This window comes from Anabrus simplex, chromosome 6 (assembly GCF_040414725.1).
Source record: "Anabrus simplex isolate iqAnaSimp1 chromosome 6, ASM4041472v1, whole genome shotgun sequence".
NCBI classification, from domain to species: domain Eukaryota; kingdom Metazoa; phylum Arthropoda; class Insecta; order Orthoptera; family Tettigoniidae; genus Anabrus; species Anabrus simplex.
In genome coordinates, this window is record NC_090270.1 from 299,257,310 (window position 1) to 299,281,669 (window position 24,360).

Below are 24,360 nucleotides of genomic sequence, written 5' to 3' on the forward strand. Positions count from 1 at the left end.
GGTGAGGTATGACGAAAGGATACGGATGTAGAATTGGGGAAGAGAGAAATGGTGTAACTTGAAGATGATAGCGTCATGCCATACGGAGTAAAAAGCTAAATTAAAATCAAATGTGACCAGGAGTGTAGGACGGCCTTCATTATAGTTATTGGAGGTGTCCGACTCGTTGGCTGAACGGTCAGCGTACTGGCCTTCGGTTCAGAGGGTCCCGGGTTCGATTCCCGGCCGGGTCGGGGGATTTTAACCTTCATTGGTTAATTCCAATGGCCCGGGGGTTGGGTGTTTGTGCTGTCCCCAACATCCCTGCAACTCACACACCACACGTAACACTATCCTCCACCACAATAACACGCAGCTCCGTACACATGGCAGATGCCGCCCACCCTCATCGGAGGGTCTGCCTTACAAGGGCTGCACTCGGCTAGAAATAGCCACACGAAATTATAAATTATTATTGGAGGTGAACTAGATGAGACGGAAGAGTTAGTTGTGGGTGAATAAGCCAGGTCGGAAACCGCATTGGGGGCTTGGATGAGGTACATGGAGTGGATATAGTTATAGAGACGACGGACGAGGATTGTGTCAAGGATCTTGGTTATGATTATGATAAGGCAGATGGGATGATAGGGATTGAGATTAGTGGTCCCGGGTTTAAGGAAGAGCAGCGCCTGTTTCCAAAGGGAAGGGTAGCAATCGGAAATGAGAAGGAAGCTGAAGAATTAAGCTGGTAAGGATATAAAGACAGCCTGGGTTTCCTTGAGGTGGCGTGGCGGTACTGGAATTCGTTGGATCCTGGGACGATTCCATACTATAATATTTGTTGTGTGTATCCTCAGGGTTTGTATCTACATGGAAGGTGAATTATCTTTTGATAATAATACAAATTAAGCCTGATAACATATTAAATGCGGCAACATACAATATCAAGCATTCATTTCTCTTTTGAGCGAAACATCGGGAGTTAAAAACTGCTAATGTTATCTACTAGGAAATCTTACAAGACCCATCACTATAAATTCAAAATTACTTCTATGCCGGAGAGAATCGTTAGCTTTTTGTTATGCAGTGTGTTTCTGTCTGCAGTGATACGAATCGAGGGCTTTGCAAACGAAGCAGCAATCCAGAAAGGAGTGCGGCAAGGCTGCAGCTTGTCACTCTTTTCAATAGGTCCAAAATAAAAGTAATGGAGTGCAGTCGAACCAAGTGAGATAATGCAGGATATATTAGGTCAGGAAACGAAGTGTTAAAGTAGTTAAATATTGTTAATTGGGTGGTACAACAATAACTAACAATGACAGGTGTAAGGAATACATAAAATACAGACTAGCACAAGCAAGGAAACCTTTCTTAAGAAAATAAATTGGCTCACTTCGAAGATTGATATAGGAATTAGAAAGATGTTTTTTGAAGACTTTCGTCTGGAGCGTGGCATATTGTATAGAAGTGAAACATGGACGATAACGAGCTCAGAAAGAGAATAGAGGCTTTTGAAATGTGGTGTTACAGAAGAATGCTGAAGGTGAGATGGGTAGATAGAATCACGAATGAAAAGATACTGGATAGAAGTGGTACGAGGAGATCGATTTGGCTAAATTTGGCGAGAAGAAGAGGTAGAATGATAGGACACATGTTAAGACACCTAAGTCTTGTTCAGTTGGTTTTTGCTTTTTTTTTTTTTTTTTTTTTTTACGTCGCACCGACACAGACAGGTCTTATGGCGACGATGGGACAGGAAAAGGCTAGGACTGGGAGGGAAGCGGCCGTGGCCTTAATTAAGGTACAGCCCCAACATTTGCCTGGTGTGAAAATGGGAAACCACGGAAAACCATTTTCAGGGCTGCCGACAGTGGGGTTCGAACCTACTATCTCCCGAATACTGGATACTGGCCGCACTTAAACGACTGCAGCTATCGAACTCGGTAGTTGGTTTTCGAGGGAAGTGTAGGCGGTAAGAACGGTAGGGATAAGTCAAGGTATGAATATGACAAGCTGATTACAGCAGAGTAGTTACGGAGAAATGAAAAGGTTAGCATAAAACAGGATGGCATGGAGAGCTGCAACAAACCGGTCTACGAAATGATGACGCAAACAACAACACAATGTGTTTCTTGCGCTGTTACCAGTAAGATGTTTTCTGTTCTACCTGGAGGCTGTAAGATATCTTCTGTTCTGACTGGTGACTGAAAGATGTAAATCAATCAGTCAATCAATCAATCAATCACTACTGATCTGCATTTAGGGCCGCCGTCCAGGCTTCAGATTCCCTGTCTCTTGTTTTCCTAGCCTTTACTTAAATGATTTCAAGGAAATTGTCCGGCTCTACAGCTAAATGGTTAGCGTGCTGGCTTTTGGTCACAGGGGTCCCAGGTTCGATTCACGGCAGGGTCAGAAATTTTAACCATTATTGGTTAATTTCTCTGGAACGGGGAATGGGTGTACGTGTTGTCTTCATCATCATTTCATCCTCATTACGACGCGCAGGCCTCCTACGGGAGTCATATCGAAAGACCTACACCTGGCGAACCGAACATGTCCTCGGACACTCCCGACACTAAAAACCATACGCCATTTCATTTCAGTTCAAATGAATTGGAAATTTATTGAACATCTTCCTTGGTGAGTTATTCCAATCCCTAACTCCCCTTCCTATAAACGAAGATTTGCCCCGGTTTATCGTCTTGAATTCCAACTTTATCTTCATATTGTGATCTTTCCTACTTTTAAAGACACCACTCAAACTTATTCGTCTACTAATGTCATTCCACGCCATCTCTCCACTGACAGCTTGGAACATACCACTTAGTAGAGCAGATCGTCTTCTTTCTCCCAAGTCTTCCCACACTAAACTTCGCAACATTTTTGTAACGCTGCTCTTTTGTCGGAAATCACCCAGAACAAATTGAGCTGCTTTCCTTTGGTTTTTATCCAGTTCTTGAATCAAGTAAACCTGGTGAGGGTCCCATACATTGGAACCATACTCTATAGTTGGGGTCTTACTATAGAATGATATGTCCTCTCCTTCACACCCCTACTAAAACCCCCAAGTGGCCGTGCGGTTAGGAGCGCGCAGCCGTGGGCTCGCATCCGGAGGATAGTGGGTTCGAACCCCGCTGTCGACAGCCCTGAAGATGGTTTTCCGTGGTTTCCCATTTTCACACCAGGCAAATGCTGGGGCTGTACCTTAAGTAAGGCCACGGCCACTTCCTTCTCATTCCTAGGTCTTTCCTGTCCCATCGTCGCTATAAGACTTATCTGTGTCGGTGCGACGTAAAGCAACTAGCAAAAAAAAAAAACACCCTCATGACGATGTGCAGAGATCTGTACCCTTTATTTACAATCCCATTTACGTGATTTCCCCAATGAAGTCCTTTCCTTATATTAACACCTAGGTACTTACAACGAGAATGGTGTTACTGTATTCTATACAGAGTATACCATGGACAGAAAGAAGAACAAATGCCTCCATTATAGAAGAACTGAGCATCACAGAACATTTATCTTCCCACGTTAGTGAAAGTTACCTCCAGTTCCTGGGACACATTTTGAGGAGATAAGGAGACAATTTAGAAAAGACCATTCTGCAAGGCAAAATTGAAGGCACCAGACCAAGAGGCAGAACAACAAGTAGATGGTTAGACCAAGCAAAGAAGATCACCGGTCTACCTCTTCACAATATCTTAAGAAGAGCTGAAGTCCGCTCAGCATGGAAAAATCTCGTTAAGGATGCAGTTACTAACGAAGTGAAGAAATGAGGTCACGACGCTCAGCGATGAGTAAACCGACTGATGATGACTTACAACCATCCCCATAAGGAACTTTCACGCCATCAACGCAGTAATTAAAACTGAGAGGACATTTCCTAATTGTGAAACTCACAACATCACTTTTAATCCCGTTTATCATCATACCATTGCATGCTGTCCATCTCACAACATTATAGTGGTCATTTTGCAGTTGCTCACAATCTAGTACAGAATACAGTAACATCATCCGCTAAAAGCTTTATCTCTGATTCCACTTCTATACTCATATCATTGATATAAACAAGAAAACATAAAGGTCCAGGAATACTGCCTTGAGGAATCCCCCTCTTAATTATTACAGGGACAGGTACAGCTTCACCTACTCTAATTCTCCGAGTTCTATTTCCTAGAAACAGAGCCACCCGTTCAGTCACTCTTTGTCAAGTCCAATTGCACTCATTTTTGTCAGTAGCCTCCCATGATCTACCCTGTCAAATGCCTTAGATAGGTCAATCGCGATACAGTCATTTGACCTCCTGAATCCAGGAAATCTGCTTTATCTTGCTGGAATCCTACAAGCTGAGCTTCAGTGGAATAACCTTTCCTAAACCCAAACTACGTTCTATCAAACCAGTTATTTTCTCAAACATGTCTAATATAATCAGAAAGAATGCTTTCCCATAGCTTGCATGCAATACATGTCAAACTGACTTGCCTGTAATTTTCAGCTTTGTGTCTATCACCCTTTCCTTTATATACAAGGGCTACTATAGCAACTCTCCATTCATTTGGTATAGCTCCTTCATGTAAACAATAATCAAATAAGCACTTCAGATATGGTACTGTATCCCAACCCACTATCCTTAGTATATTCCCAGAAATGTTATCAATTCCAGCCACTTTTCTAGTTTTCAATTTTTGCATCTTATTGTTAATGTCATTGTTGTTATAGGTAAATTGTAATACTTACTTCTTTAGTATTAGTCACCTCCTTTATCTGGACATTATCCTTGTAACCAACAGTCTTTATATACCGCTGACTGAATACTTCTGCCTTTTGAAGATCCTCACATACACACTCCCCTTGCTCATTAATGATTCCTAGAATGTCCTTCTTGGATCCTGTTTCTGCCTTAAAGTACCAATACATACCCTTCCATTTTTCACTAAAATTTGTATGACTGCCAAGTACGCTTGCCATCATGTTATCCTTAGCTGACTTCTTTGCTAGATTCAAATTCCTAGTAACTTCTTTCAATTTCTTCTAACTTTCACAGCCATTTCTAGCTCTATTTCTTTCCAATATGCACCTCCTTCTTAGTCCCTTTATTTCTCTATTATAATAAATTGAGTCTGTACAATTCCTGATCACCTTTAAAGGTAAAAACCTGTTTTCACATTCATCAACAATTGCTTTAAACCCATCCCAGAGTCTGTTTGCATTTTTTTTTACCATTTTCCACCGATCATAATCACTTTTTTTAAATCCCTCATGCCTGCTTTATCTTCTTTTCTAGTTGGTGGCTTAAAGATGTATTGTATTCTAGCTGGAGATTGAAAGATTCTTGTGTTCTAGTTGGTGGCTATCATTCGGGAGGTACATTACTTGATGCTGATGGGCAGGACGAACATTCCTGAAGAAGCACTCAACATGTACGAGAAGGGCAAAATCTTCCGAAAATACACCAACAATCTCAACCAAACCATCATGTGGTGAGTATAAACACACATATCAGTATAACTAAGACCAGAGCCGTTTTAAGGGCCCCGCAGCATCCGCAGCTGCGGCAGGCCCCGAGATTTAAAGGCCTCGCCGTCCCCCTCCTGCAAATGTGTTTTTTTTGTTTGTTTATTCTTTAAAAAATTGTCATCTCTGCACACCATCTCGATTCCCGCTTACCACTTATGGATACATTTTACCACAATGGCACTCTTTAAGAAAACGCTAGATTTAGAGAACAGTCACTGACGTTGGCAACACTGAACGAAATTAACCCAACTCATTGCTGCTTGGTTGCGGTACTTCCCCTGACTTCATATATACGTCACTTCTCGTTGTAAACAATATTTTTGTCCTTTATTCTCAGTTTCCCAATCCTGCGTGGCCGGTGGCAGAGAAATCTTTAAATACGGCAGTAATATTGTGTTTATAGTATGTCTTCAGCTGCGTCGTTGTTTGTGTGCTCTTATACAGTATATGAAACCATGGGAAGTGAGTGAAGTGACAAACAGAAACATTTAACAAAAAAAAAGAAGAAGAAGAAGAAATAGGAAATATTAGTTAACTAATGCGACTTTTAAAGACTGGCTAGAACCTATTAAATACATCATATATAGGCCTAAAGTTTGTAGAAGCAATGTTTGTCGAACATACCGGTACAGTACGACAATTTTCGGCAAAATCTGTATACTGGTACCATAATTTCGTCTTCTGAAGTTGGCAAAGCTGTTACATAAAAATATGGTTTTCGGTCTCGTGGTTCGTGCAGTACTGTGGTAGACATTTGCTGCGACTTCTTGGTTACCGGTATCTGCAATTATAAAAGTGTGAAACTGAGAGAATTTCAGTTAACTTTTACATGCAATGTGGGCTAATTATGTTCTGTTTTCTTAGCGTGAGAAGAGCTTAGTGTTGATATACCGGTACTGGTATCGTAATGAGAATATCAGATATTCCCAAAGTACCGCACCTACTCAGTGAGTATTACTGTAGTGGTTCGAAGACGGCAAGTATGAACAATAATGGATTGTAATTGTAGACTTGAAAAGTACAGTAATTGGGCCTACATTTAACGGAATGCTAAACTAAGCCACCTGGATGTGGTACGGTACGGTACGTAGAACTTATTGTATCACATAGCAGAGTCTTTTAGCACTGTATTAACAGATAGATTGAAAAGAACATTGCCGTGCCGTAAATACTCGGCAAATTTGTGTACCGGTATGTTAGCTTCTGTGAATAGGCCTACACTTAGGCTACTAACCAATTGTGTTGTTTCGATGCAGTCTTACATGCTACACACCCTTATGCTGACCTCAGTACCGTATCTCTTCCTTATCCTATCCTACAGTATATCTACACTTAGGCCTACCGGTACGGTATTTGTTGGCTGTGAGCTTGCATCCGGGAGATAGTAGGTTCGAATCCCACTATCGGCAGCCCTGAAGATGGTTTTCCGTGGTTTCCCATTTTCACACCAGGCAAATGCTGGGGCTGTACCTTAATTAAGGCCACGGCCACTTCCTTCCAACTCCTAGGCCTTTCCTATCCCATCGTCGCCATAAGACCTATCTGTGTCGGTGCGACGTAAAGCCCCTAGCAAAAAAAAAAAAACGGTATTTGTTTGTCATATTCGTATCTTGGTCTCCTCATACCATTCTGAAACTCGCTGCACTTCACTTCGAAATTAAGCGTACAGGTAGAAATATAGAAAGAGACACGCAAGAATTATAACATAAAATGTTACTTTAAATGCTGCTATTCTCACCTGAAAATGATTGTGGAAGAGGGATGTGTTCAATACGCTAGATAGGAACCAACCCCTAGAAGTATATTTGCTTTTATAACCAAAAATATTGTTTTATTAATAGACGTCATACTCCATTGCTTATAACGGTGATTGGTTCACGTATGGAACAGGATGACGTCATTGACACCTAGGATGAGGCCGAGATTGTGTAACCAACCATTGCAGAAGAAAAAAATTATGAAGCGGCCAAGGAAGTTTAAAATGGCCTCGGTGCGAGATATAAAGATCATTTATTAGCTTTCAGGTATTTTTGCACCTCGAGGCCCATCTCTGTCATGAGAAGAGTGGCTCGAAGGGAGCCACACTCCCACTCCCTTCGAGAGGCTCTTAACTATGGCTGCGGCGCATACTGTCCGCACGGCAAGAAAAATGTCATATAGGGGTTTCTAAAGTACAAGCACAGGAGCTAGCTAGAGCGACGCATCAAGTCGGCCGTGGTACAAGAAATACAGTTGGCAGCATTGTCATTCCTCTCGGCGCTCCCTCTAAGCGCTTCCAGTGCGACAGTAAATTATTGGCTTTACATCCCACTAACTACTTTTTTTTACGGTTTTCGGAGTCGCCGAGGAGCCGGAATTTAGTCCTGCAGGAGTTCCTTTACGTGCCAGTAAATTACCGACACGAGGCTGACGTATTTGAGCACCTTCAAATTCCACCAGACTGAGCCAGGATCGAACCTGGCAAGTTGGGGTCAGAAGACCGGTGCCTCAACCTTCGAAGCCACTCAGCCCGGCGATTCAAAAATAAGAGCTCCATCTAAAATATCCTTCATACAGCATAATCACTTATTATTAAGATGTCTGATTGTTGGTCATCAGCCCAGAGACTGGTTGGATCCTCAAATAGCACCACCAAAGGTTATGCAGTTATGGGGAAACTGCAACAGCCAGTGATGGTGCCAAAGTGAGGCTTACTAGGCAAGATGAGAAGCGAGGTGGTTTGCTATTGCTTTCCTCACAGGGTCAGAAAGTGCTATTGCAGCACAACTGACATTATGAACCACACCTTTCATAACAAAGGACACACATTGGTCGTGCTCCAAATGCCATTACTCAGCACTACCCATATCCCAGCAGCTTCCATATTGTCACAGCCATGGATGAGACTGGGACTTCGGTGGAAGCTACATTTTGCTGTGGCCTATGCAAAGAGACAGATTAAGAAGTACTGTAGCATCCATCAAGAAAGGGCAGTAGGCTAGGTGTATTTTTAGGATGTCGGTCAAGAAATTTGATCAAAGCATCTCGTCTTAAGGATCACATGAGCATGTGAACATCCTGGTAATCCCAAACAGTTGAAATTTACATGTTATCATATGTCGAGAATGTATTTACGACGTTGTAAGTGCCATTTTACTTCCTGTTTTCATTTGAATCACGTGCCACGTCAACTGATCGCAACCCCGTTGTGAACTGCAAAGTTGGGTGTATTGGATTTAGCTAGAGCTTGAGGAGGCAGTACTGTGGCTTGGTGAATATGAGCACAATTCCTGTGTGAACATGGTCTGCTGACTCACTTCTCTGAGTTCTTCTCAAAGCCCAAAGATGGCAGCACGTATCGTGTAGTCCGTGGCAGTAGGTAAGGCACAGGGCTGCTACCTCATGGCTCTGTTCTTATCAGTCACAGATGTAGCATAATATTACTTGAACCAAAGAGGCTTTTAGCTAATTACTTGCTTACAGAATAGATATGTATTTTCAGCTTTTGTAGTTGAAAATATTAATTACAATTCCTACAACTATGTTAGCAGCCCTTCAGTAGGATAGGATGTAATCCTTGAAGTGGAGGGGAGGGTTTGTTTCACAGCAATACATCAGGTATTTTTAAATTTCACCTGTTACCTTTATATTCATGTTGGTTTATTCTATAATATTGTTGACAACACAATACAGACTAACTGGGCTCTCGTTAAGGTATTAACCGATTGAAGAGCAACGTATACAGTACATAGGTGTTTTTTTAAATTTACTGTCTGCTGTGTGTGCACACCCAAAAATTGCACCTGACACCCAATGGCGGCAATAAGAACCCTGCAGGGCGGGGGCCCATGACTGTTTCTTCACTCAGTAGCTGAAGAGTGATTTTACATATTGATAAAGGTACAGCACACAACACAGTATCATTTGTATTAAACTTACAGAGGGTTATTCCAAACTTAGGCCATCGTGGTGCAGAACTTCTTTTGTCAATAGGAGTACGGTAATTTTTTCTGAAAGAATGTGGGTTTCCCCACCTGTTCCAGTAATAACCATCCCTTGCTACCACTCACAACAATTAACAAGGCTTTTGAAGTAAATAGCCAGTTCTGAGAACCCAGCAGTCAGTGAACATGCGATAACAAAGACATCCTCCTTATCTAAACTCTAAATACTGAAGTTTTGAGCCTGTTTATAACTCTTGGTAGTCAGTGTAGCTAAGCAAATAGTAATAAATTATTTGATCCTCGGAACAAGATTATTTCTTAATATTGTGACGGTAGAGCCTCCGTGGCTCAGACAGCAGCACGTTGGCCTCTCACCACTGGATACCATGGTTCAAATCCCGGTCGTTCCATGTGAGATTTGTGCTGGACAAAGTGGAGGCGGGATAGGTTTTTCTCCGGGTACTCCGGTTTTCCCTGTTATCTTTCATTCCAGCAACACTCTCCATTCTCATTTCATAGCATCCATCAGTCATTAATAAAAAACTTTGGGAGTGGCAACCCCATCGTACTAAAATAGCCTATATCTGCTTCATTCATTACATCCCTGACCCGGTCAATAACTGGAAAACAGGTTGTAGTTTTCATTTTCATTGTGATGGTCAGCATTGCTGCTGTTCATTGTAATGATATACAACCTTGTACTAGGAAATAATCTTGTAACATTCCTTATCAGGAAACGAGGGGCCCATTTTCAATTATTGCATGGAGGGTGGGGGAGCTTCTTAGTGCCGCTACTGCTGACACCACTGGATCAAAGTACAAGTTAAGACATCAGATGTGCACTGTAAAAAAAGTCATAATATTTATTTTACTGTAAGAACAACAACCTTTTACTGTTGTGTGCCTCATTGTTCAGTATCATTGCATTGCAACCTGGGTACAAAGCAAAAGTTTCTATTCTCTTCCGCATCCTTCAAGCAGGTTATTGTCCTTGCCTCCACACTAGAGGATGAATATTCCTATGACTGTAACCTGCTTCTGTCTGGTGACGGGTGAAGGAACTGCAGATGATGCACGCTTCAGTCTATAATATGGCATAGAACTTGTAAGAGCAAACTCCTATATTGCCAAGTGAAGCAGAGATACTGCTAAAAAATGTGAGTAAACTTGAGCTTCAAACAACACAAAATAGCAATGTGAAGGACTTTTGAAACTCAATCACTGATCTCTATTTACCGGGTGAGTTAGCTGTGTGGTTAGGGGCGCTCGGCTGTGAGCTTGAATCAGAAAGATAGTGGGTTCGAACCCCACTGTTGGCAACCCTGAAGATGTTTTTCCATGGTTTCTCATTTTCACACCAGGAAAATGCTGGAGCTGTATCTTAACCAACCCCTTAACTGGGGAATAGTTTCATAACGTCAACCAGACAGTGGGTAATTATTCAGCGCAACGCGCACTTTTGCAATGGGTACAGTAGCGTGCAGCAGATGTAAATACGAAACAGAAAATATATTTTACTTCATTTATTTAAATTAATAGTGATATAGTAGAAATTCAATAGCATTATATTTTTACCGTTTTTATTGTAAACCCATAAATATATACATATATTCACAGTGTGTTCGTACAAAAGTGAATATAAAAAGGCTTCCTTTCATTATTATGATGAAATTTTTCAAGTTTTCATTTTTCCCACTTATTGTCATGACTTCTATTCTTCATTTTCCCAGCTTGAGTTTTTTCAATTGATTGAGTGGTATATAAATTTGTTTTATCAGCAATTAGAGTACATAGTTCGTCAGTAAAAAATAATTCAAAAATGTTTAGCAGATCACATTCCAATTCTATGTGTGTACCTGCATCTCCATTGAAAGGAAACCTAGACCAGGCTTACTTGGAATGTCAGTCCATACAGTGTCCCTTTCCACCACTTCTTCCTCTTCTTCTCCTTCCTTTCTTTGTTCTTCTTCAGGATCGTCGTTTTCTGTATCACTTTGCCCATCAGTGGACTCATCATTGTCAGTCTCAATTTCTTGTAATAAATGTTCCACTATTTCATCGTCACTGATATAATTTAATTTCTTTCCTAACCAAGCCATGTTCACGTCACACGGAACAGTTTACCACAATACAAAGACCAATTTACAAAAATTATCAGAACATGGACAATAGAGTTCGCAGAACAACTGTATCGTAACAACAACAACGACATAACCTCGCAAATTAAGTAATTTCAATGTACATATATACAAATAAATTCTTTACGAAGAATTTGATGCGGGCCGCACAAGACAACACGAGACAGCTGTCGGACTGCCGCCTAGGCACGAACTGCCCGACTGGCGTGAGACCGGATAAAAATGAATAGGACAGCAATAATCACATCTAATATCAATGGAATTAGCTTTAAATTACATAAGAACACATTTAGAATTACAAGAACGCCTAAAGGCGTCAAACCCAATGCTCGTGTGAAAGCTGTTGACGCCTAAACCCAGTTAAGGGGTTAATTAAGGCCACAGCTGCTTCCTTCCCAATCCTAGGCCCTTCCTATCCCTTCATTGCCATAAGACCTGTCTGTGTCAGTGCGATGTAAAGACAATTGCAAAAAAAAAAAAATCTCTGTTTAAGGCTGTCGCCAAAGTGGGAGATTCTGTACCAGTGGTTTGTTTACTGGGTCTTTTTTGAAATGATTTCAAAGAAATTGGAAACTTATTATTCCAATCTCTAATTCCTCTTCTTATAAACAAATATTTGCCCCAGTTTGTCCTCTTGAATTCCAACTTTATTTTCATATTAAGTTATGATCTTTCCTACTTTTAAAAACTCCATTCAGGCTTATTCATCTGCTAATGTCATTCCACGCCATCTCTCTCCCAACAACTCAACATACTCCTTAGTCGAGCTGTTCATCTCCCTACTCCTGTTTTGTCGGAAATCACCCAGAACCAGTTGCGCTGCTTTCCTTTGGATATTTTACAATTTTTGAATCAGTTAATCCTAGTCAAGTTCTCATACACTGGAGCCATACTCCATTAGAAATCTCACCAGTGACTTATATACCCTCTCCTTTACATCCTAACTGCGGTCCCTAAATAGCCTTATAACCATATGAGGAGATATGTAACCTTAATTTACAATCCCATTTATGTGTTTAATCCAGCGAAGATGTCCGACTGACCTTCAATTCAGAGGGTCCCGGGTTCAATTCCCAGTCGGGTCGGGGATTTTAACCTTCATTGGTTAATTCCAGTGGCCCGGGGGCTGGGTGTTTGTGCTGTCCCCAACATCCCTGCAACTCATACACCACATAACACTATCCTCCACCACAATAACACCCAGTTACCTATAAATGGCAGATGCAGCCCACCCTCATTGAAGGGTCTGCCTTACAAGGGCTGCACTCGGCTAGAAATAGCCACACAAAATTATTATATCCAGTGAAGATAATTTTACTACCGTACTGTTTAACTTATTGAAGCAGCGAGTGCTTCATTTGTTTTGGCTCAGTGCACGCCACTGCCTTTCACCAGCGTGATTCAACATCTCTTAATTTGTGACCCAGTCAACTCATTTATAATACCACATTTCAGTGGCTAATTTTTACTTTTAATTTTTTTTAGTAGGTATTTGCTTTATGTCACACCAACACAGACAGTTCTTACGGAGATGAGGAAAGGGCCTTAATTAAGGTTCAGCACCAGCATTTGCCTGGTGCAAAAATGGAAAACCATAAAAAACCATCTTCAGGCTGCTGACAGTGGGGTTCGAAACCACTATTTCCCAGATGCAAGCTAACAGAGGCTTGACCCTAACTGCATGGCCAACTTGCACAGTATAATAATATTTTTGTGCCTGTGTCCGGTTCCATGGCTAAATGGTTAGCATGCTGGCCTTTGGTTACAGGGGTCCCCGGTTCCATTCCTGGCAGGGTCGGGAATTTTAACCTTAATTGGTTAATATTGCTGGCACGGGGGCTGGGTGTATGTGTCGTCTTCATCATCATTTCATCCTCATCACGGCGTGCAGGTCGCCTATGGGTGTCAAATCAAAAGACCTGCACCTCGCAAGCCGAACTTGTCCTCAGACAATCCCGGCACTAAAAGCCACGTGCCATTTCATTTCATTTCTGTGCCTAAGTCTCTGGTAAGACCCCAACTAGTGTATGGTTCCAGTGTATGGGACCCTCACCAGGATTACCTGATTCAAGAACTGGAAAAAATCCAAAGAAAAGCAGCTCGATTTGTTCTGGGTGATTTCCGACAAAAGAGTAGCGTTACAAAAATGTTGCAATGTTTGGGTTGGGAAGACTTGGGAGAAAGAAGAAGAGCTGCTCGTCTAAGTGGTATGTTCCGAGCTGTCAGCGGAGAGATGGCGTGGAATAACATTAGTAGACGAATAAGTTTGAATGGCGTTTATAAAAGTAGGAAAGATCACAATATGAAGATAAAGTTGGAATTCAAGAGGACAAACAGGGGCAAATATTCATTTATAGGAAGGGGAGTTAGGGATTGGAATAACTTACCAAGGGAGACGTTCAATAAATTTCCAATTTCTTTGAAATCATTTAGGAAAAGGCTAGGAAAGCAACAGATAGGGAATCTGCCACCTGGGCGACTGCCCTAAATGCAGATCAGGATTGATTGATTGATTGATTGATTGATTGATTGATTGATTGATTGATTGATTGATTGATTGATTGATTGATTGATTGATTGATTGATTGATTGATTGTATTTTTTTCACTTCTGGACAGTGCTACACTTCACACGAATGACTTGAGAAACATCATTCTAATAGGTATATCTACATTGAGCTTTACATATTTATTTTCTCCCACATAACAATAATGGAAGGTATTCATCTACTTCTGTTGGTTTTATGTTGCACTGACTTATGGTGTCAGTGGGATAGGATGAAGCTAGTACTGGGGAAGAAGCAACCTTGGCCTTAACTATGGTACAACATCAGTATTTCCCCAGTGTGAAAATGGAAAATCATCATGAGGGCAGCTGACAGTGGAGATCGAACCAACCATCTCTTGAATGCAAGCCAAGAGCTACACAGCCCGAACTGTATGGCCAACTCCTTGAATTCAACTGACTTCAGTCTATTACTTATGTGTGTGTATGTATGTATGTATGTATGTATGTATGTATGTATGTGAACTGAGATGGATCTTTGTAGTGAGTATTTACAACTGGGTGCCCTTCCTGATGTCAACCTCATCAGAGAAGTTAGTGAGATGAAATGAATGATGTGATATATGATACGAAGGAAGGGGCACATGGTGCTGGCACATAGCCTACTCCTGTCGACTAACACCAGTGAATCTGCTCAAGGATTAAAGTTTCCATCCGTTGGACAAATCACATCAACAGCATAATATGCTATTACTCCATATGAATACTGTATAGAGGTTTAGGAATTGAATCCAAGCTTTTGGCATGCAATTTAGTGGTTATAAATTGTATATCACCAGCTCCCCTACCCTGTCGGCCAACATTCTGATGGTGACATTTCATCAACCAATGGGTAGAAGCACCTGTTTTTTGTAGACCACAAAATCATGAAAGTTTAGCAAAATTTTACAAATTTCACTCAGAGTGTGAACTATTTACCCTTAAGCAAAATCGCAAAGTTATTGACGAAATTATGTGGAATCAGTCTTTGATCCAAGAAGCATAATGAAAGGTGATATAGAAAATGAAGTGTCTCGTTTCATATAGTGAATTTCTATCGTACGAGAACTTTCAACATCAAAATATCTTTGAACCATACTATGTTTAGTGTTCTATTTTAGAGTTCTTATAGAGCAGGTGATAATATTGATGGGAATGCCATTCTTCTTTCTCTGAAATCACAATATGGGCACTTTGTGGAAGCTGCAGTGAAGGCTTTATGGATCCCAGGCAGTAACATTGATAGTGAGAGGTCATTTTCAGTGTATTGTAATGTACTGTCTGACAAGAGAAAAGCTCTGGCACCCAGTAATATGGAACTCATGGTATCTCTGTATTTTACAGACTGATGTGTAACTTATATACTAAGGCTAGACCCTACTTGTTAAAGTGGCAGAACAGAATTTTTCCAAACATCCATGCTTTGATATATGTAATATATGCTTTTAGCAGAAGCATAAATGTCATGTTTCTTGCACAAATATTTAAAAAACGAATATGATATTTTACTGAAATATGGTGTCTTTATTATTCACTTTTATTGCTGAAAAGTGGAAATAAAAGTTATCAAAATCATTGATGAAATAAAATATAAATATTTAAAAATACCAAAACAACTTTGAAAAAATGAAATTAGACAAACATTTTCACCCCAAACAGGTGCCTTTACAAATGGGACTCAACCAGCTAACCACGGTGTCGGATCATATAGACTTGATACCTTATTGATCATGGATACCAGGCGGGCTCAGTCTGTTACTTATGTCTTAGTTTTCATTTGTCACTTGTTTGTCCCTTTCCGTTACTTATATTGACGCCTTGATCAGTTGAGATAGATCTTTTTATACTTCTATGTTCTTAGTCTTTTACCAGCTGGATTCATCTTCGTCTTATGTCCTTTCCAGCTTTCGTCTTATTGTACACTTCCCACATCAAGAATGATGACCTGTCAGAATGGCTCCGCAATGATTGCCGAAGCCTGCCTCATAGTGAAACTAGAAGCAGAAATACATTTTTGGAGGGTTGAGAAGAAATATATTTTCAATGATGAGAAGAGAGCCAATCTGTTTGATTATTTGCTTATTATTTTGTGCTTTCATCCTATCTGGATCAGTGGTAAAGTGTCAGTCTTGGATCCCAAGATAGTGGGTTAAAACCTTGCAGAGCTAGTGGGATTTTTTAAGGGCAGAAAAAAGTCCATCTGACACTTCACATTGTATGATGTCTCTGATGATCTCTGGTGACTCATTTGGTGTTTACCCGACAAAATTAATTAAATCTCACTCATAGTTGCCCAAGAGTGATTTGGTTTACCCTGCCATCTAGTAGACTTACAGTGAAAACATATACTAAGATGTGAAAGGGTCCACCTAATTCAATAGACGTGTTCAGTCAATGACTACTGATCTGCATTTAGGGCAGTCGCCTAGGTGGCAGATTCCCTATCTGTTGTTTTCCTAGCCTGTTCTTAAATGATCACAAAGAAATTGGAAATTTATTGAACATCTCCCTTGGTAAGTTATTCCAATTCCTAACTCCCCTTCCTATAAACGAATATTTGCCCCAATTCGTCCTCTTGAATTCCAACTTTATCTTCATATTATGATCTTTCCTACGTTTAAAGACACTACTCAAACTTATTCTTCTACTGATGTCCTCCCACGCCATCTCTCCACTGACAGCTTGGAACATACCACTGAATCGAGCAGCTCATCTCTTTTCTCCCAAGTCTTCCCAGCCCAAACTTTGCAACATTTTTGTAACGCTACTCTTTTGTCAGAAACCAATGTAAGATGTAAGATATATTATCATGAAAACATCATAAGGACTAGTTTCGACCTTACATTATGATGTCATCCTCAGTCATTACATTAACCATAAATGTGCAAATTATTGAAAATGAACACTGAAACACAAAACATTCAAAATATGTAGTGAAACAAAATAGTTTAAATATCTAGAGTTCTTGATACTGCATGTTACTGGAGTCATAAGACACATTTGAAGCTGTGCAAGAGGGACATCTATTCTGACTTAATATATTTGATCCATATTGACAACCACACAAGCCTGTATTCTGAGCCACTTCAGTCTACAAATCCAGTGTTATAGATGTCCCCCTCAGCCAGCATAACAAGAATATCAAGCATTATATCCTACAAATAATAACTCATAAGTAGAGCCCAGATTTCCATGCACTAACAAATCTCAAAATATGCATTCATGCACTATCATATAGCAAAACATATACGATAAACTGTAAAATATGCACTATCAAAATTCAATTCCTTTTGAAACATTGTATGACAACTAATTTCTCCAAATTGTCTTGATTTAAGCTCATCTGTTTATTTGTCAGCACATTCTCAAGGACGTAAAATGATTTTTCTACGTCACAAGAAGTGACAGGTGCATACTTAAATGAAAAAAAATAGGGACAAAGTGAAGTCAAATTGTACCTTTTTTCATTTGCACCACAATACGTCTTATATAAGCTTGACATTAAGCCATAAAAGGAATATTTGCAAAGTTTGAGAGCTGTAACCTGCTTATTTAAAAACATGCATTTGCATGGAAATACAGGCTGTACTCATAAGATTAACATATAGTCAGATTGGACAACAAGAGACTGACCTCAAGGATCTTCAACACCATTTCTAGAAGGAAGAGGACAAAACTAAATGGATGAAACTGGTTCAAAAAGACCTAGAATTTTTAATGGGCCGATGACCTAGCTGTTAGGCCCCTTTAAACAACAAAAATAATCAGAATTTTAAAAAATTGATCCCGAGGATATGTTCAACAGGGATAAATTTAAAATTCTGATCAGAACTTCTGACACTCTCCAGTCACTGACAGCTAAAACATTGAATCCTGGGCTGGTAGTGAGGTAGACTCAGGAGAGGAAAGCAACCCACAGTGCAAAGATGAAGGAATACTGGGCTAAGAAGAAAGCTCACCTGGTCCAAGGGGCCTCAATGAAACAAGAAGAAGAACTTATAAGATAATGCATCAAGAATTGTATTCATTGAACTGCATGCTACACGTTGATTACTTTTTGTGTCAGGATATGTACTTTCTTGATACAGTTACAACAAAAGTTGGTAAATAACCTGTGTTCGATCATGGCCTACTACTTTAAAAATCATTATACCCTCGGTTGTTTGACTGAAGTAGTTAGAATAGTGGGTCAGTTTATTGTGGTGGTATCTCTTTGCCCTCTAATCATGTTGCCTTCTCTTGTACCCTTGCCAGAAATATTTTTATGTTCTATATTCCTTTTAAACAACTAAATTTAAGCTTTCATTTTTGTATGCTAGGTACAACAAAGTACGCAGAAGCAGTCGACTAGTCGAGTATGAGCTAGTGAAAGAACAGGTGGAAGAGATTGATGCACTCATTGAGCAGGGCCAGACCAGCCTCTGTTGGAATTCTCCAGGTGAGTGCAACACCTTGGATTGTATATTAATATTCAATGTTGTGTCTTCTTGTTTTCAGGTAAGGTGGGTTTCTTTGTTTATTTTCTTATGTAGATGGTGGTCAGCAAGTTGTAACTGATAGTAACCCAGCCATTGGCTTGTAAATGTCTCCAACATCAGTTCACCATCAAAGAGCTGAGCGTTGAGTCTCTTCCACACATTTCATACTTTGGTCATCACAGTGCAAGTGGGTGATTTTTTGTGTAGTTATACTTGATTGACCGAGTAAGTTGGCCATGCAGTTAGGGGTGCGCAGCTGTAAGCTTTCATTTGGGAGATAGTAGGTTTGAACCTCACTATCAGCAGCCCTGAAGATTGTTTTCTGTGGTTTCCCATGTTCACACCAAGCTACAGCTGCTTCCTTCCAGCTTTCCTATCCCATCGTCATCATAAGACCTATCTGTGTCGGTGCAATGTAAAGCCAACTGTTGTATACTTGTTTGAGAGGGATCATACTGTGGGCTTGCACACCAAGCACAGAGGCAGTGTCTAGGAAAGTAGAGAAGGGAAATGTTAGCAGTCTGGCTGCGTGATATCACAGTTATCTTGTCAGCTGGTTTGTTTTTGAAGAAATGTCAACACTTTGACAGGCTCAAGACTGACTTTGATTTATTATGAAACCTTTCTTGCTTTTGGCTGAAAATGTTCCCCATTAATTTCAACTTGCACTGTTAGATCTGAAGCTTAGAACCTGGTGCATGGACATATCTCTACAAATCCAAAATTTTCACATTTTTATGAAATACTTCCTGAACAACATCTTCACCTGCTCAGGCAAGCTGATAAAGTTCTTTGAATGGTTGGTTCGGTCTACGTATCATCTTTTCTGTGGCTATATGTGTGCCTGTAGTGTGGACACTCCTGAGTATCACAGCTCATCTGATCCACACAGTGTATACTCTGTTTCTGTATCCGGACAACATTCCTCAAGGTGGTTTCAGTTGTTCACCACTGTGTTACTCTTGGAGCTCGATACTGTGTGGAAGTGAAACATGAGCAATAATATTATTGCAGATAGTGGCCTTTGAAATGTGATGTTACAGGAGAATGTTGAAGGTGAGACAGCTTGATGAGATCATAAATGAAGAAGTTGACCTAACAAGTAGTTTGCTGCTGGTGTACTTCCGACGAACGGGACTGTTGGTGTGGGGTTCAGTGAGACACTTTATTGCACTGCTTGACAATAACCCCTCTTTCTAAGAATGAACACCCTGAACACCCCCTAGTACAATGCCACTGACCTCAGACATAAAGCAAGGGATGTGGGAAGAGGTACATGGCAGCCAAGGTCTCTTAAGTTTTAAAATAATCACAATCGAACAAAATAAATTTCTGCCAGGTCACCCCATGCCGCCACTCCCGGGTTAAGATACACATTCAACTATTCAAACTCTTTAGGCTTTTTCAATGGTGAGCTTGTCAGTTGGAATGCCACAGCTTTCCATGATGCTGGCAGTTAGTGTGCTTTATTTATTTAGCGTATGGCTTTACAGATACAACACACAATGATTTTGAAAAACAAACTATATATTTATATCCAGGTTATTTATATAGTTAGCTGTCTCTGGAAGTGCATGAGCAAAGTCACTGATATCACCACTGTACTTTCTTTTTGGACATTCGCTGATAATGTGCAGGATGGTCTGCTTAGAGGCACCACAGTCGCAGATAGGCATAGGAATTCTTTTCCACTTGTAGTGGAAATCTGCGCAGTTACCATGGCCCAATTGTATCCTGTTAAGAGTAGACCAGGTTGTCCGAGGAAGCTCAAATCCAGGTGGTAGTGACGAACCTATGTATGGCAAAGTTGACTCGGGCCTAGTACCTTGTCTTCCCTGCCATTCCTTAGTAATATTGAAGTTGGTATTCTTAAGTTCTATTTCAGTTCTTATTGGTGGATTTCGGGACCTTAGACGATTCAGATGAACATCAGCAATGTCGTTATGTATTGTTGATTGGGGATTATTTATTAATTTCTTAAATTCCCTGAGGAGAGCGTTTTTATGTCAAAGATCTGTTGGGGAGATATGGCTGAGAATAGGTAGACAATATGTGGGTGAAGACCTTATTGTGATAGTGATGAGACGCATAGTGGTGTTGAGCTGCGTATCTATGAGGTTGGTGTGAGGGCTATTCAGCCAAACAGGAGCGCAGTACTCAGCAGCCGAGAACACAAGTCCCAAAGCGGTGCATCGGAGTAAAGTTGCTGTTGAACCCCAAGTTGTACCACATTATTTTTGGATTATGTTGTCGCGAGTTCTTACTTTGGGTTGGACATTACGAAGGTGTTGTCTAAAGGAGAGTGTTCTATCTAAGGTAACTGCTAGGTATTTAGGGAATCTATTATGTCTCAATAACTGATTTCCATTGTACACCTGCAATTGTTTGTTAGCCATCTTGCTGTTTAGATGGAAGCAGCATACTTCTGTTTTATTGGCATTGTTGCTCACGTCCGTGGGTTTAACCTTAAAGTACCCTACACGTGATCCTCGGGTGGTGCTAAGTGAGCAACAGCGAACAGGCGACCAGACATATTTCTCTCCTGGTCAAGATACAACATTAATGAGTTAGTGTGCTGTTTAAACACCACTGCAAGCCTCATTCGTAGAACAATACAATGATGATGCACTAAGAGAGATACATACCTGCACTTGCCACCAGTGTCTTGGAAAGGTGCGGCAATCCAGTTGATGAATCCGCTGCCACACTGGGGTGAAACGCTGGTAATTTCACAATTGAAAAATCCTAAAGGGCTTGAATAGTTGAACTCCTTCGCTGTCTGCCTGAGTTCGTACTCAGGCTCCCCATTACCACCGCATGGTGTCAGCCCGAATACGTACTCAGGCTTGTGCAGCTTTGCCTTAATTCCTTTCACTGTAGCCAAAAATGCATGAAAATGCCACCTGTGCCACATCATTGGAATCATGAAGATATTCTCTTTGCTGTAGCACTGCTCTAATTATTAATCCTCTTTGCATGGCCGAACTAGAGACAAAAGAACGACACTAACTGCCGCTTGTTTACACTATAGATTCCGCATTGCGTGGTGTTTTGTGTTCTTTGCTAAATCATGACATTGAAAGAAAATTGTATCATGATTAGAATTTATTTATTAAAAGTGAGAGTTCAACTGAACCAAGTGATGATGAAAATATTAATCCTGGTGAAGACAACAGTGGTTTCTCAATAATGTTTTACCAGCAACAGGTGGTGGTGACGGGACTTCACACTGACGTAAATTGACCCAAACTTGTAGATTCTGTTCCTATTATCCCCAACAAATTACAATTTACTGGGCAAGCAGGTTTGAAAATATATATTCCTGAGTTCTTCAAATTAATTTTTTCAGTTGACTTTTATAGTTTTTAGGAAAATAAGTTTTCTGTCTATGTTTGTATTTCTTGTTTCTGTGCATGAATTTTTAGAACACTGTGGAGAAAGCAAGGCAGTCTGATTAAGACAGTGAAAGAGTTAATATTTGCAATCAGTGAAATGAAGTTTTGGTGCCATTCTGGGAACTTACCAGTAATTTTGTAGAGGTGGGGACATGACATGAATATGACAAAAAATTACAGCAGATGTAAGATGTAGTACTTATTTATGAATGTTGGGATTAGCTCGGGGTAGGGCGGCATGAAGAGCTACAACATACCACCACTATGTCCTTTTGTCTTATCAATTCTGCTTGTTCAAAATTATGTTCCTGGTTTTTACTTAAAACATCCCATCTCTCAAGTGTGTCTATAATATATGACATTTGTATGTTTTTAATGGACTTCAAGATCTTTGGGACTACATAGAGCGACTCCACCAGTTAGTTCACAGCCTAGAGACCCGAGTTCAGAAGACTCAAGATAATGTAGAGAAGATTCGAGTTCTGATGTCATCCTGGTACAAGGTGGCTGTGTTTGAGAGGAAGGATGGTAAGAAGGACACTCTTCTGCATGTAGAAGAGCGACAAGAACGCACGCAGAAAAGGTAAACTCAAAGTTCTTTTATAATGTTGATAATGAAAATACATGTTGTTTTGTGGAACATGGTGGTTTTACAGCAAAGAAGAATAAAATTACTGTGGTCAATTATTTTTAATGATTGTAAATAAGGAAGGACTAGGATTAACTCGGTGAGCATGACTACAGTTGAAAATGGGAAACCACTGAATCTCTTATTTGAGAGTGAAATAGGATTTAAAGATACAGTAAAAATTTCATAATGTTCCATATTTAACTGTATCAAAATTAAATTGAAATAAGAAATTAAGGGGTTCAACCTATTCAGTACAAGTAAATAAGAAATGTAGTTTTACATTCTTATTTGGTTAAAAGCAGTACCGGTTTCGACCACCAATCTGGGTCATCATCAGCCGATTAAAAATACAAAAACAATTCATCGGAAAACAAAGAATTAAAGGATAAGTCTTTCACAAAAGCAGTTCAAGAAGCAATATAAGACAATAGGGGTTAGCACTGCGCAATTTTAAATCATAAAATCCAGAAGAAGTCTAAGATCAGTCACTTATATATAGCAAGGCGCAAGTCCTCGAAGAGTAGCACAATTCTTCTGGATTTTATGATTTAAAATCGCACAGTGCTAACCCCTATTGTCTTATATTGCTTCTTGAACTGCTTTTGTGAAAGACTTATCCTTTAATTCTTTGTTTTCCTATGCATTGTTTTTGTATTTTTAATTGGCTGATGATGACCCAGATTGGTGGTCGAAACCGGTACCGTTTTTAACCAAATAAGAATGTAACACTACATTTCTTATTTACTTGTATTGAATAGGCTGAACCATTTAATTTCTTGTTTCAATTTAACAGTGAAATAGGAGTCAAATCTGAACCAGCCAGACATGTAGTTACTATATACCAACTAACAGACAAAAAGTAGTGGCCCATTAGAGGTTACTCTCAGTCTGTACTCATATGTGGTAAAACAGAAATAACTATGTTTTTGTAGAATTTAGATCTTGTCTGTGAAATTTAATTACCAGTGTGTGTTTTATTTCTTTAATATATAGGCTTCAAAGAGCAAGTGTTCCAGTTAAGGGCCAGTATATTCAGTTAACACCTTAACTCAGTTTGACATCTTTAGACATTTTCACATTGGGCTTCTATTGTGGGTATGACAGCATAAGTTCATAGCACAATTTATTGTGGATGTTACTGCATGTGATGTTGCCATGGAGTCTACGTTATTAGTTGATATGTTTTCAGTGGTGTGGTGGTGGTGATTATTGTTTTAAGAGGAAGTACAACTAGGCAACCATCCTCTATATCAGGGCCTCTCAAACTCCCAAAATCTCACGCGTGCAAACCGGGGCGCGAGGGCTCCGTCCACTGTGTAGCGGTCCGACGCGGGTTGACTCAGATGGTGTAGTGTGCTGAGAGCGACGAAGATTTCGGTGATAGCTGGCTTGTTTATCAGTGAAATAGATAAGCGCAAGACAACAACATAATCATGGAGCAACCTGTTTCGAAGGAAGCAAACACTTCCGAAAGTCTATTTCAATCGAACTGGGAACTTTTGTATTTTTTCTCATTTGTGACGGTAAAGCCAAATGCTTAATCTTTGGGACAGTAATTACGTGATCATCAAAAAGATCTATTTATCAATACAAAGGCTTTGCTCGAATTCTACGAAAATTTGTTGAAGGAAGATTTTCCGAAGCTGCATCAAGAATCAGCTAAGTTTATTTCTATGTTTGGTTCCACATGCATATGTCAAAGTTTTCTTTTTTTTTTTGTTTTGACTTGTACAAAAACTAGATTGCATGCGAGTATTT

At 40.1% G+C, this 24,360-nt stretch overlaps 1 protein-coding gene across 1 annotated transcript in view; it reads left to right on the forward strand.

Annotated features, from left to right (window-relative positions):
• Dhc93AB (Dynein heavy chain at 93AB) overlaps nt 1-24,360 on the forward strand; it is a 780,004-nt gene that overhangs the window by 334,459 nt on the left and 421,185 nt on the right. The window contains exons 14-16 of the mRNA XM_068228295.1: nt 5,320-5,456; nt 18,418-18,536; nt 22,359-22,554. Of these exons, the coding sequence (XP_068084396.1) occupies nt 5,320-5,456; nt 18,418-18,536; nt 22,359-22,554 (452 nt within the window). The remainder of the gene's footprint in view (nt 1-5,319; nt 5,457-18,417; nt 18,537-22,358; nt 22,555-24,360) is intronic.